The following is an 11683-nucleotide window of genomic DNA, read 5'->3' as shown; positions in this document are numbered from 1 at the left end:
AAAAAAAGTTTGTTTTATGCTCCCGGGGATAAAATGTCCCGGGATTTTGTTTTTAAACATTTTGTCACCTTACCTTGGCCTGGTGGTCAGTAGGGGCTCCATGGACTCTGGTTGGGGGGGGCGGGGGTGTCTGCTGTGGCCCCAGCTGCAGTGGCAATCTCCCTCTGCCGCCTGTTTGTCACCTGCACCCGGCCGGCCGGACCGCATCCTATGCGGCTGCTGCTCGGTCCTCAAGGGGGTCCTCAGAAGGACCCAACGGGCTGCCCTCTACAGAGCTTGATTACAGGGCCGCGTCTGCCTGATCCAGCCAGCCGGATCGCATACCGAGGCGATCCGCGCTGGCTGTACCAGGTAGACGCGGCATGTTAGAGCGCCCCCTGCTGGAGCCTCCCGAGCACCTCCTTGAGGAGCAGCGGCCGCACCATTCATAGAGCCGCGTCGGATGCGGAGGGCTGGCGGTGCAGGTGGCAGCGGCCGTTCGCGATGGCATCAGAGAGGCCCGGGGGGCAATTGCCACCCTGCCCCCCCGGCCCAGTCCGCCCCTGCAGGGTATACTGATCCATGTGCATTTATGTGGTGGAATGACAATGGATATAGTAGAGTATATGATTTCCTGCGGTTTTCCAACACCCCTACTTGGTCCTACCTTAAAGAACATTAAAAGGTTCCTGAATTGGAATTATATAGGTTTTTACAACTACAACATTGGATTACCTCCTTGAGGAGAAGGAAGGATTTAAATAACCCGCTTACCTGTTTTGAGCACATTTGGTTGTATTCCCCAGGTGGGCCTAGGTTGGTGTCGATTCTATATTCCCATCTGTATGACGAACTTTAGACTGCACTCTTATCGTAGAAAATGGGAGGTTGACCTTAAACTGAAATGGACAGATGAGGACTGGAAAAGGGTGTGGGATACTGTCTCCAGGTGTTTACTCGATGTTACGAATTTATTTAATTCCTGTACATTTAGCATGACTGTTCGACCACTTCAGATAAATGTTTCTGTGGTTGTGATGCACCTGGGGACATGTTACATACTTGGTGGTCCTGTCCATTTGCCTGCCCTTTTGGACTAAAATATATCAGTTGTTGGAACCCATGTTTGGTAAACATCGACCTAAGGACCCCAGGCAAGTTCGGCTGCACACGATGGTGCCTGGTTTGTCTAAATTCCAACTCTCCCTTATGCATTGTATATTTCTAGCGGCTAAATTAACCTTGGCCAGTAAATGGAAGAAACAATTTATCCCCTACTTGGAATTCACCCAGAGATTAGACAACATTATGCTAAATGAAGGCTTAACAGGTATTCTGGCTGATAAACATGATACATTTTTAAATATTTGGGAGCTTTGATTATTGACCCAGCACCCTGACTTGGATCTGCACACCCTTCGTTGCTTGTGATAGAGAGTGGAGATAGGAGGGGGGTTGGGGAGGTCTGGTGGCGGAAATGCTGGGCCCCTCAATGTTCTAAAGTGATGTAGACTGACTGTTAGACCTTGTATCTGATTCTCCTTTTTCCTGTCTTTTCTTTTCTTTACCTTACATTGTAATGTGGTTGTTATAACAGTATTTGTATCTGAGTTGCACTTTTATTGTTTGTTTTACGCTGACCAAGTGATTTCATATGTTTGAATATTCACAAGTAAAGGGCTATGTCTATTTTTCACTGACAAATGTAATAAACATTTTGTTACAAACAAATGTGCCTAAAGTGACCCAGTGATGAAAAAAAACAATTTTAGACAGCCACTGCATAACAGACACACCAGCACAGAATGCCAGAACTTGCCCAGAGCTGAGCAAGGTCCACCAACCCCATGTGGCACAGCTCAAGCCTGGTGATTGGCCACTCTTATGGAGATACAGGGTATTTGTAGGGGCTTTGGCAGCATATTGTTGGGAGTGTTCTGATGCAGACACCTTATGGCTTTTGTGTTTTTGTACTCTACATGTTCACCTTAAATAGGTATAGCAGTGTGATATATTTGTAATTTTCTTATATATTTTTTTCGATCCAGTGATTTCTTAATTTTATTATTAATGTATTTATTAATTTTATTATTAACGACCCATCATGCAAACCCCAAAAAAGTTTTATCATTAGCAGGCTATTTCTAAAACTGCTTTACAGTGTACTGTTACTGCCACACAGGGCTTATATGAAGCCTGTTATGGTTTTCATTATACCCTGTTCATGAAATGCAGTGGCAAATGCTATTAGACTACATTGCATATGACAGTTTAGTGGCAGTAACTGAGGGGGCCCTATTGTTTTTTTTTGGTTGTCATGGTTTCATAAATATGCCAGTAAGTATTGTTTACGGCTTTTAGGCTAATAGGGAAGCTGCCTCTCTCTGGCTGCTGGGCTGCATGCTTGTTCTGTGGCATGACTTGCAGTGGTGAATGAGCCCCGCTTTCGTGCTATAGTAGGAGGCTTTAGATCAGACAGCCTTTGAAATGGTAAGCTTTTATTGCATTTATTAATAGTTGTCACCATTGTTTTCAGGGGTCTTCTCCAGCAAAATACAACATGGAAAATGTGGACGGGCCAACTTATTCCTTGGACAACAATTATTCTGTTTTCCTCTTAGCGGACGATGGCACCAATGAGCAAATGGGAGGTGAAACTAGCTTTAGATTCATGCTAGAGCAGCACATATCACGGCAGAAGACTGGCGTTGGGGGTAAGTGTAAAGTCTAGCCAGATTATTCAGTGGGGCAATGAACAGTCTGCAAAGTGCAATATCCTACAGCAACCAATAGGCAGTCTGCTTTCACTGACGATTGGATTCTGTAGCTTACTGTATTGACTTGTGTCTTTTTTCAACCTGACTATGTAACTATGTATTTGGCACATCATCATTTGCTCTTTGCACTGTTTATTAAATAAGCCTATAAATGTGCAACTGAACGATTGCACTTAGATTTATTTACCAGGTAAAGATACTCAAAGCAGGTCATGAAGATAGGGACATATACAGATAATAAATGTGCATTATTCTTGTATTATTAATAGATAAGAACAATGAAACATGTTATACTGTTCACAGCAACCAAATTAGATTCCATGTGTTATATTTCCTTTGCAGGTTTAGCAAATCAAAAATTTTCAGAATTGTTATCAGTTTAACATTTTGAGAGATTTTCCCTGCACAGAGCGTAAAGATATCGACTGATAATCTAAATGGGTAATGTTTACAGGAGATACAATAGCTGGGGGAGAATGTTTATTCGAAATATTCTATATCTTAATAACCAGGTATAGAACTCTAGATTTATAATTATTTTCGGACAGGTAGCTAAAAATATTAAATCCCCTGCTCTGCCACTATTTTGTAATGGTATTTTTTACCACATATCCCATGATGTCTTGGTTTGCGTGATGTGTCTAAAAAGTTGATCTAATGTAAGAATGAAGAATAAAAAGTAGAGATGTTAATGAGCATCCCTGATAGGTCAATTTTGCAGAGCATAATATTTGGATAGGGTATAACTGATTCTACAGGTGGCAGGAACAGTGTAGTGGTAGTGAGCAGTATTCATGCCCAATCAGCATGTAATATATGTATCAGGGATAGCAAGATATTACTCAGAATTTGGGCCTCGCAGAATCCTTGGTATGGCAAGATAACAACAGAAGTAGGAATAGGTGAATAGTTGTACAAGCAGTGTCATACACTAATTTCAATAACTGTACCAGCGATGGCAAGATATTTCACAGAGTTTGGGTCTGCAAGGAGCCTTGGTTTGCCAAGGTAACTATGAAAGTAGTTATAGGTGCAGAAGAACCATGCACCACTCACTCCAATAACTGTATCAGGCATAGCAAGATATTACTCAGAATTTGCTCCTAGCAGAAGCCTTAGGGCAGGGGTAGCCAAACTCCAGCCCTCCAGCTGTGGTGAAACTACAAATCCCATGATGCATCTCTCTCTGGGAGTCATGTCTGTAGCTTTGAGAATCTTGCAATGCCACATGGGATTTGTAGTTCCATCACAGCTGGAGGGCCGGAGTTTGGCTACCCCTGCCTTAGGGTGACAAGATAACAGCAGCGGTAGGCATAGGTGCACAATCAGTGTGAGACACTCATTTCAATCACTATAGTAGAGAAACTAAGATATTCAGGCCTGGCAGGAGTTTTATAGCATTAGTAACTGCAGAAGGCATACGGTACAAAAGTAGCATGAGCCACTTATTCTAGAAATTGTCAGGGACAGCAAGATATTGCTTAGTGTTTAAATTTGACAGCTGGTAGGAGCCATTAGGGGGCCAGTTAAAACAACAGTAACCATTGGTGCATAAGTAAAAAGAGTCTTCAAAAATTGTGCAAGAGATACTCAGATATTTTTTTGAATTTCATTCTGACACGTGGAAGGAGCTTTTGCATGACAAGGTAACAGCAGAAGTCAAAGTTTTACAAGCAGTAAACTCTTTTTTTTTTAAATGATACATCTAGGATAAAAGTTGCATTGGTGGGACTTGGTGGTCTGGTAGTCAAGTTCAAAATGCTCAGGAAGCAGTAGAAGCAGATATAAGACAGAAACAGCCGAAGTAGCTTCCTACTAAATAATTGTACGAGTGATACTAAGTTAGAAGAGGTGGAAGTCCTGAGGTATTTAGGAGGACACAATATTAATTGTGAAGGTAACTTGAAAACTATAATGAAGCAGGTCCAGATGCTAACCTCGACTGGTAGATAGTAAGTAATCTGTACCCCATACTGCTGTCCAGCGCAGCTCTGTTTTTAATTGTAATAAAACATTTACTGAGGTCTCCAATTGCAGTGCATGGGCTTGAGCCCATGATTTCCAAATAAAGAGTGCCAGCACTTTGGACTCTTAAACCAATGATCAGATCTATGGTACCAATGTACAATAACTTTCACACAATTTACAAGATGAAAAATAAAGTTTTTACTTAGCTTCATTATAGATCCAGTCCTCAGCAAGGTCCACATGCAGTCTCCTCGCATTGCAGGTCACTGGGTTGCAATGTTCGTGATGACGGTTCTCAAATTTTAGAGCTTCTAACTGTGACGGACCGCCTAGTGCCCCCGACTGGGTACCTCAATCAGAATTAAGCTTCCTTCATAATGATAGCCCTTTTAGGGTGATCCCTGCTGGTCCCTGCCGCCACACAGTTCCATAAGAGTCAGGCTGGGTGCCTGGTTAGGCGAAGATGGTACATCCAGACAAGATAGAACTCTGGATTGGCAAAAAAGTTAAATAGTGAGAAGCTCTCACCAGATAAAATATTAAACAGGTAGAACACACAGCCAACAAAGTTCTACAGGGTAATAAATTACTGCAGCCCTAGGTCTGTGACAGTTCCTTGTAACCCAAGAGGTCCAAGATGGGGTCTCCATAGTCCTCGGTCCATAGTCGCTGGGAAGGTGGCTGTCCCCCAGGCCCCTCCAGGAGCCCAGGTCACGGTGGGTTCTGTTACACTAACCATCAGTACAGTTGAGCTAGTTAAATGTTGCACAAACTCAGCACCTTCCTCTCAGTCTTCCAAATCTAGGTGGAACTCCAAAAGTTTAAAGTGAATTTTACCCTAAAAGGTGCAAGCAGGCAGTTTTTATTTTTGCTACAGAAGCGATATATTATGTCTCTTTTGCAATAAAGCTTCTTACCTGTGTGCTGGCAAACTTCTTTAGACCATACACTGAGCTGCACATGGCTATGTGCTGAGACGAACTTAAACTAGCGACAGGGTCATGGGTGGCCAAGGCTCATGGGGAGTGAAGGCTGGCCTGTGTAGTCTGATCCAATAGAAGAGCTATTGTAGGTCAAATTGCTAAAAATAATTAATGCTGGTTCCAATAGAAAGGTGGCTGAACACACAGTGCATTGCAGTTTGTTGCGTATAGGACTGCGTAGCCGCAGACTGGTCAGCGTACCCATGCTGATGTAATAATCGCCCCGGACCGGTTCTTCTTATTGCTATATGGATCGCAACTGCGGTATCTGGGTACGGGTATCAGAGTAACAGCTGCCCTCACGTGCCCCGTTTTTGTATGAGACTGAGAGGGAGCTGCTTCACATCATTTTCCCGCTGGGTTTAAGGATGCTGAGTAGACACGGTTATACCTGGTTAATCACAGCAGTGGGTATAACCAGTATGATATAAACAGTATGGCAATGGTCTGGTTGCATGAGATGAGCAGTACTGGAATGGTTAAGTTCAGCCTTAGCTGAGAGGTACTGCAATGGTTAAGTTCAGCATGAGATGAGGAAACACAGCAGAGGCTAATCAGTATTATTTGAGTAACACAGCATTTGCATAACTAACAGTACAGCATACGGCTAAATCACCATGAGATGAGCAGTATGGCAATTTTATGATTTCATAGGAGGAGAACAGTACAGCAGTTGGTAAGTAGAAGTAGCTGACAATAAACCTGTCTGGTCTGTGAGACCTGGAGCCAGCTTGCTCTTCCTAAATCAAATACTTGCAGTTCTGCTGGAGTTCGTGGCAGAGTGACACAGGCTGGAGCTGGCTTAACGGCAGAGACACTGGTTGGAGCCTGCTGTTTTGCGGCAGTGATACGGCTTGCTGAGGTCCAGAGAGCGTGTGGAGTGCTGAGTTGATCAGCGTCCACCTACATCAATAGTGGGACGCCGATCAACTAACGAGCGGAGGCTTTAAGCCGAGCGCTCGCTCTAGAGGGGGCGGAGCTACGGGGCGCGCCTGCGCAGGACGCATCTCCCGGCAGAGAGAGAGGCGCCGGCGATCGATAACGCGCCTGCGCAGCACGATTCCGGCCACTGACACCAGGAGCCGTCACCTGCTGTGTGCGACCCGAGGAGGAGAGGACCCGACGTGTCTGCACAGGCCCGCAACGGACGGCGGCACCCGACCTCACCGGGGTACGACCATTACAGCTGACCTGTGTGCACTGCCAAAAGTGCCAACAATGGGCAAGTAGGCATCAGAACTGGACCACAGAGCATCGGAAAAAGTTGGCCTGGTCTGATGAATCACGCTTTCTTTTACATCATATGGATGGCCAAGAGCGCGTGTGTCATTTACCCGGGGAAGAGATGGGACCAGGATGCATAATGGGAGGAAGGCAAGCCAGCAGAGGCAATGTAATGCTTTGGGCAAAATTCTGCTGGGAAACCTTGCCATTCATGTGGATGTTACTTTGACATGTACCAGCTACCCAAACTTTGTTGCTAACCAAATATTCCCCTTCATGGAAACGGTATTCCCTGATGGCAGTGGCCTCTTTCAGCTGGATAATGTGCTCTGCCACACTACGAAAATGGTTCAAGAATGGTTTGAGGAACACAATAACAAGTTTCAGGTGTTTATTTGGCCTCCAAATTCTCCAAATCTCAATACAATCCAGCATCTGTAGAATACGCTGAAAAAAACAGGTCAGATCCATGGGGCCCCACCTCACAACTTACACCATTTAAAGGATCTGCTGCTGACGTCTTGGTGCTAGATACCAAAGCATACTTTCATGGGTCTAGTTAAGTTCATGCCTCGACGGGTCAGGGCAGTTTTTTTAAAATACATTTCTTACCTTTTAGCTGTGTCTGTGTTGCAACCTTTTGCAAGCTTCTCTCCCCATTTAACCAACTAGCAGGAAACTTTGCCTGTCCCCATAGAAAGACTAGTGACAGACTAAGCTTCCCCTAGATCTTAAGCCCTTTGTTATGGCAGGCAGTGTACAAATTTAGTTTACAACTGATAATGGGATCAGCCATGCACAGTACAGACAAGGTTAATTATGTTTTTAGTAACCTGTCCAGCCTCTTTGCATTTCTGAGCAAAACAATGTTTCCTTCATTTAAAAAAAAAATATTATATGTGAATAAGAAACATGTAATCAATATAAAATAAGTGTTATGCCAATTTGGCTGGTGCACATTAAAGGAAGTGGGTGCCGCTTGTCTCAATGCACCTGTAACTTCGATTGAGATTGTTCCCTTTGCTTAGCAACATGTATAACACTAGAAAGAGAAGCAAGTGGGGAGTGTCAGGCATGGATCTGATGGCGACCAGTCACAATCGCTAAGTGAAAATGTTAATTATCAGATCAAAAGAGACCCTCTGGTGGATGCAGTCGGTGATCTGGTCACTCCATGGATGCAATACACCCTGCTGTATAGGTTTCCACCACTAAAGCTTTTCCCCTTAACTCCTGTAAAGGATCATATTAGAAAGAATTCCCACCACTCTAATAGCTCTGGACTAGTCAAGAAGAGCCTAATTTATCTGGTCACAGACTTTCCATGGTCTTTCCTGGCTCCACTGGACCTCCTGTCCCAAGGTCCAATCCTGCACTCTAAGACAAAGAGGCCTCTCTAAGGCAGTGTTACTACTGTTCCAACAGCCCTTAACCTCCCATTCCTTGGTCCATACATTTGCCCAGGATTATAGTCACAATATTCCAACTGTTAGAACACCTTGCTTCAGCTGCTTAGTTCCTAGTGGAGAAGAATTAGAACTCCTGTTGATTTTTTTATTGCTATTCTTTACTCCATTTGAGAAATGTACCCTTCGTTAATGTTAGTGACAATAGTTTCACTAAACTAAAACGGAAGTGAGGAAAAATCTGCAACAGCAACAAAGACAGCAAAACAAAGTGTATAAAGGTTCTAGCCATTCCTTACTTTACTAAAAAATAAGAATTTGTTTTGCTATTGATGTTGTTATTTGAGGTTTTCACTAAAATTACTGTCTGGTAAAGACACCGGCATAATGCCAGTAAGTGAGCGAAAATCTCTCTTATGAAGCAGTAAAATTCAATAGGGGTTCTTCAGGTCTCCCTTTAAACCGGTATAAAACATTGCTCTTGTGACCCTGTCTCAGAAGGTGTTTTTTTTATTGTCATCAATTAAACTAGGAGGGTCTCTAAGCTGGCAGCCTTGTCTTGAAAGGCACCTTTTCTTTTTCATAATAGGGATAAGGCTGGTCTGAGAGTTATGCCTTCCTTTGTGCTTAAAGTTGTGTCCTCTTTCCACCTAACCTAGAACAGTGTGCTTCCTTCTTCCTGTTTGTCATCCTCTCCAAATCCAAAGGAAATTGCCTTACACATGCTAGATGTGGTTTGGGCTGTCAGGGCTTATTTGAACGCCACAGCCTCCCTGTTTGTCATTCCAGATGGTCCTTGCGAAGAATTCCTGACCTCCAGTGCAGCTATCTCTAGGTGAATTTGTGATTAGTATTTCTCATTCTTATACCAGGCACCAGTTCCCCAGGTATATAAACCTGCTACCTAGTCCTCGATTCCCACATTAACCAAGTTTTATTGCATGGATCGCTATATTGGCGTATTATATTTTGGATGTAAAGTCTTGCAGGTTGTAGCATGATCAAAACACACCATTTTCCTTGAGGGTTGTCTTTGCCTAGTTTGTTTTACCTGACCCATGTTTTGGGACTACTTTAGGACATCCCATACAAAGAAGATTAAATCCTGTGTCTCCCAATGAACAAATAAATTACTTGGAAAATTAACTGGTAATTAATTTGGTCACAGTTCCACCCACAATTGTGCTTTCTTTTTCCATTGTTGGCATTTTTTCATTAACGACGTTCTCAGAAAGATTCCCCACCATGCTACAGCTTTTCTCACTGCTTGGACTGCACACTTTACTTTGCCTAGTATCCAACCTCTCAAAGGCAGCTGCTTTTTTCATACATTTATTTATTACAAGTATTTAAATAGCGCCAGTAGTTTACATACTGTACATTCACATCAGCCCCTGCCCTTAAGAAGCTTACAATTTAAGGCACCCTATTCTCACATGCATACACACATACTAATACCAGTTTATCTACCAGCATATCTTTGGATGTATGGGAAAAAACTGCAGTACCCAGAGAAAACCCACGCAAGTACAGAGAGAAACACCAACCTAGATAGTGTCCTGGCCAGAATTTAGGACCCGAGGGCTGCAAGGTAATAACCACTAACTACTAAGCCACCGTGCTGCCCATTACCTAGATCCTGTGTCCCTTGATAAACTACTGGAGAGAAAGAATTAATGATCAGTTTAGAAATCCTATTTTTTACAGTTTTTTTTTTAAATTCACACTGTTAGATGCTGCAGTAATTTTATATTATGTTCCAGGTAAGGGAAGCATTGAAATCCCTGTTCTGTGCATGCTTATTGCTGGAGAGTCCAAGATGCTGGAGGTAAGACATATATATCTTAGAGGTTACAGAAACAAAATCTTCCCTTGAACATCCCCTTACTATCTTATTCACTTGCTCATATCTCTTATAGTTTCTGCTGTGTTTCCTTAAAGTAATGCCAAAGGGACATCTCCTTAAGACAGTTATGGTGAACTAATGCAGCTATCTGTCATTTAATGTCCCCGTTTAATAGAAGCAAGGATTAGAATCCATTTGCCCAAACTGAAATATCAGATTTGGGAAGATTGGCCCCTTATCTATTATTCTACTGTAAAATTCATCTGGTCCATCTTGCAAGACATTTCATTACTGATTGTTCCATTGATCACCACTTTGACCTCTATATAACCTAACTAATGCTATTTTCAGAGAGTCTACAACGCCACAATGAGCCCCATCCCATGCCTCTTAGTTGCTGGTTCCGGGGGGGTTGCCGACTGCCTGGCTGAAATCCTGGAGGAATCATTGTCAATGGAGTCCGTTAGATCTGTAATAGAAGAGAAATTAAAATTGCATTTTCCCAAGGAGAACTTGACGAAAATGGTTGGAAAGGTGAGAGATATGTTTCAAAACTGAACAACAATAGTTACAATAATAACATAAATAATTATAATTTAAGCATTATCTAAAAAGCAAAAAAAAGAAAAAAGATTATGGTGTTTTAAATAACAAAATGTGCATGCAGCTTTAAGGGCTTGTTTTCACCACAGTCTTACATAGTCACATGGATAGACACGTATTGTAAAGCACTATACCTATATGCAGTGTGAATACATTTTGGAGGCGCGCACAAGAATGCATGTACACTGGTGTGTGTTGGCTCATGAAAATGTGCATTGTGGTGCATGCACATAGATGTGAATGAACCATCTCCAAACCAGATCTGGACCAGAACGTTTTTTGTCTGCACTGAAATGCATCCCAATGTATTCCTATGGTATTTTTGTGCTCTGTTTACACTAGTGCAGTCCTTTCCAGTGCAGGGGGGTATGCGGCATGCACAATTGGGATGCTCCAAAAAGCATGTAAATATGCATGCTTATGCACTGGAGCACACTGAACCAAAATTCCGTCCCCAAAAATACACAAAGGAACGCGCCAAAATCGCATCAAAAACTGCGGGCAGGAGGTGTGTCTGCAGTGGCATAGACATGAATGGTACCACCACACCCCCTCCCGCCCCAGAACGTGGGAAGGGTTTGTGGATGCAATTCACTGCATTCATGACACGGAACCATGCCCTGAACGCACTGGATACTGGGAACTGGCCCTAAATGTAAAATATTTTGCAACATATTCAACATGGCAATGTAAAGCACAGTGCAAATATCCTCAGCTACATTCAATTAAACTGTACTCAGGTCACTTTCATCAAAATAGCATAAACTTCTTAAAAAGAGGCCGAAGTGTTTCTGCACCCAAAAACAAAACTTTATTATATTGCAGCTTATCAATCCTTAGATGTGTTGGCTGCATTGGTTTTAGCTCCCCCCCCCCCCCCTCTTTTTTTCTTTTCTT

The 11683-nt window shown here is 42.9% G+C and overlaps 1 protein-coding gene across 1 annotated transcript in view; it reads left to right on the top strand.

The window, feature by feature from the left end:
- Positions 1–11683, top strand: part of TRPM4 (transient receptor potential cation channel subfamily M member 4) — a 115909-nt gene that overhangs the window by 49203 nt on the left and 55023 nt on the right. The window contains exons 6-8 of the mRNA XM_018564365.1: positions 2516–2693; positions 10101–10165; positions 10535–10717. Of these exons, the coding sequence (XP_018419867.1) occupies positions 2516–2693; positions 10101–10165; positions 10535–10717 (426 nt within the window). The remainder of the gene's footprint in view (positions 1–2515; positions 2694–10100; positions 10166–10534; positions 10718–11683) is intronic.

Source organism: Nanorana parkeri, unplaced genomic scaffold, assembly GCF_000935625.1.
Source record: "Nanorana parkeri isolate BGI_ZX_2015 unplaced genomic scaffold, ASM93562v1 scaffold747, whole genome shotgun sequence".
NCBI lineage: Eukaryota > Metazoa > Chordata > Amphibia > Anura > Dicroglossidae > Nanorana > Nanorana parkeri.
Note: the sequence above shows the minus strand (reverse complement) of the source record. Positions and strands in the feature narration are given on the sequence as shown.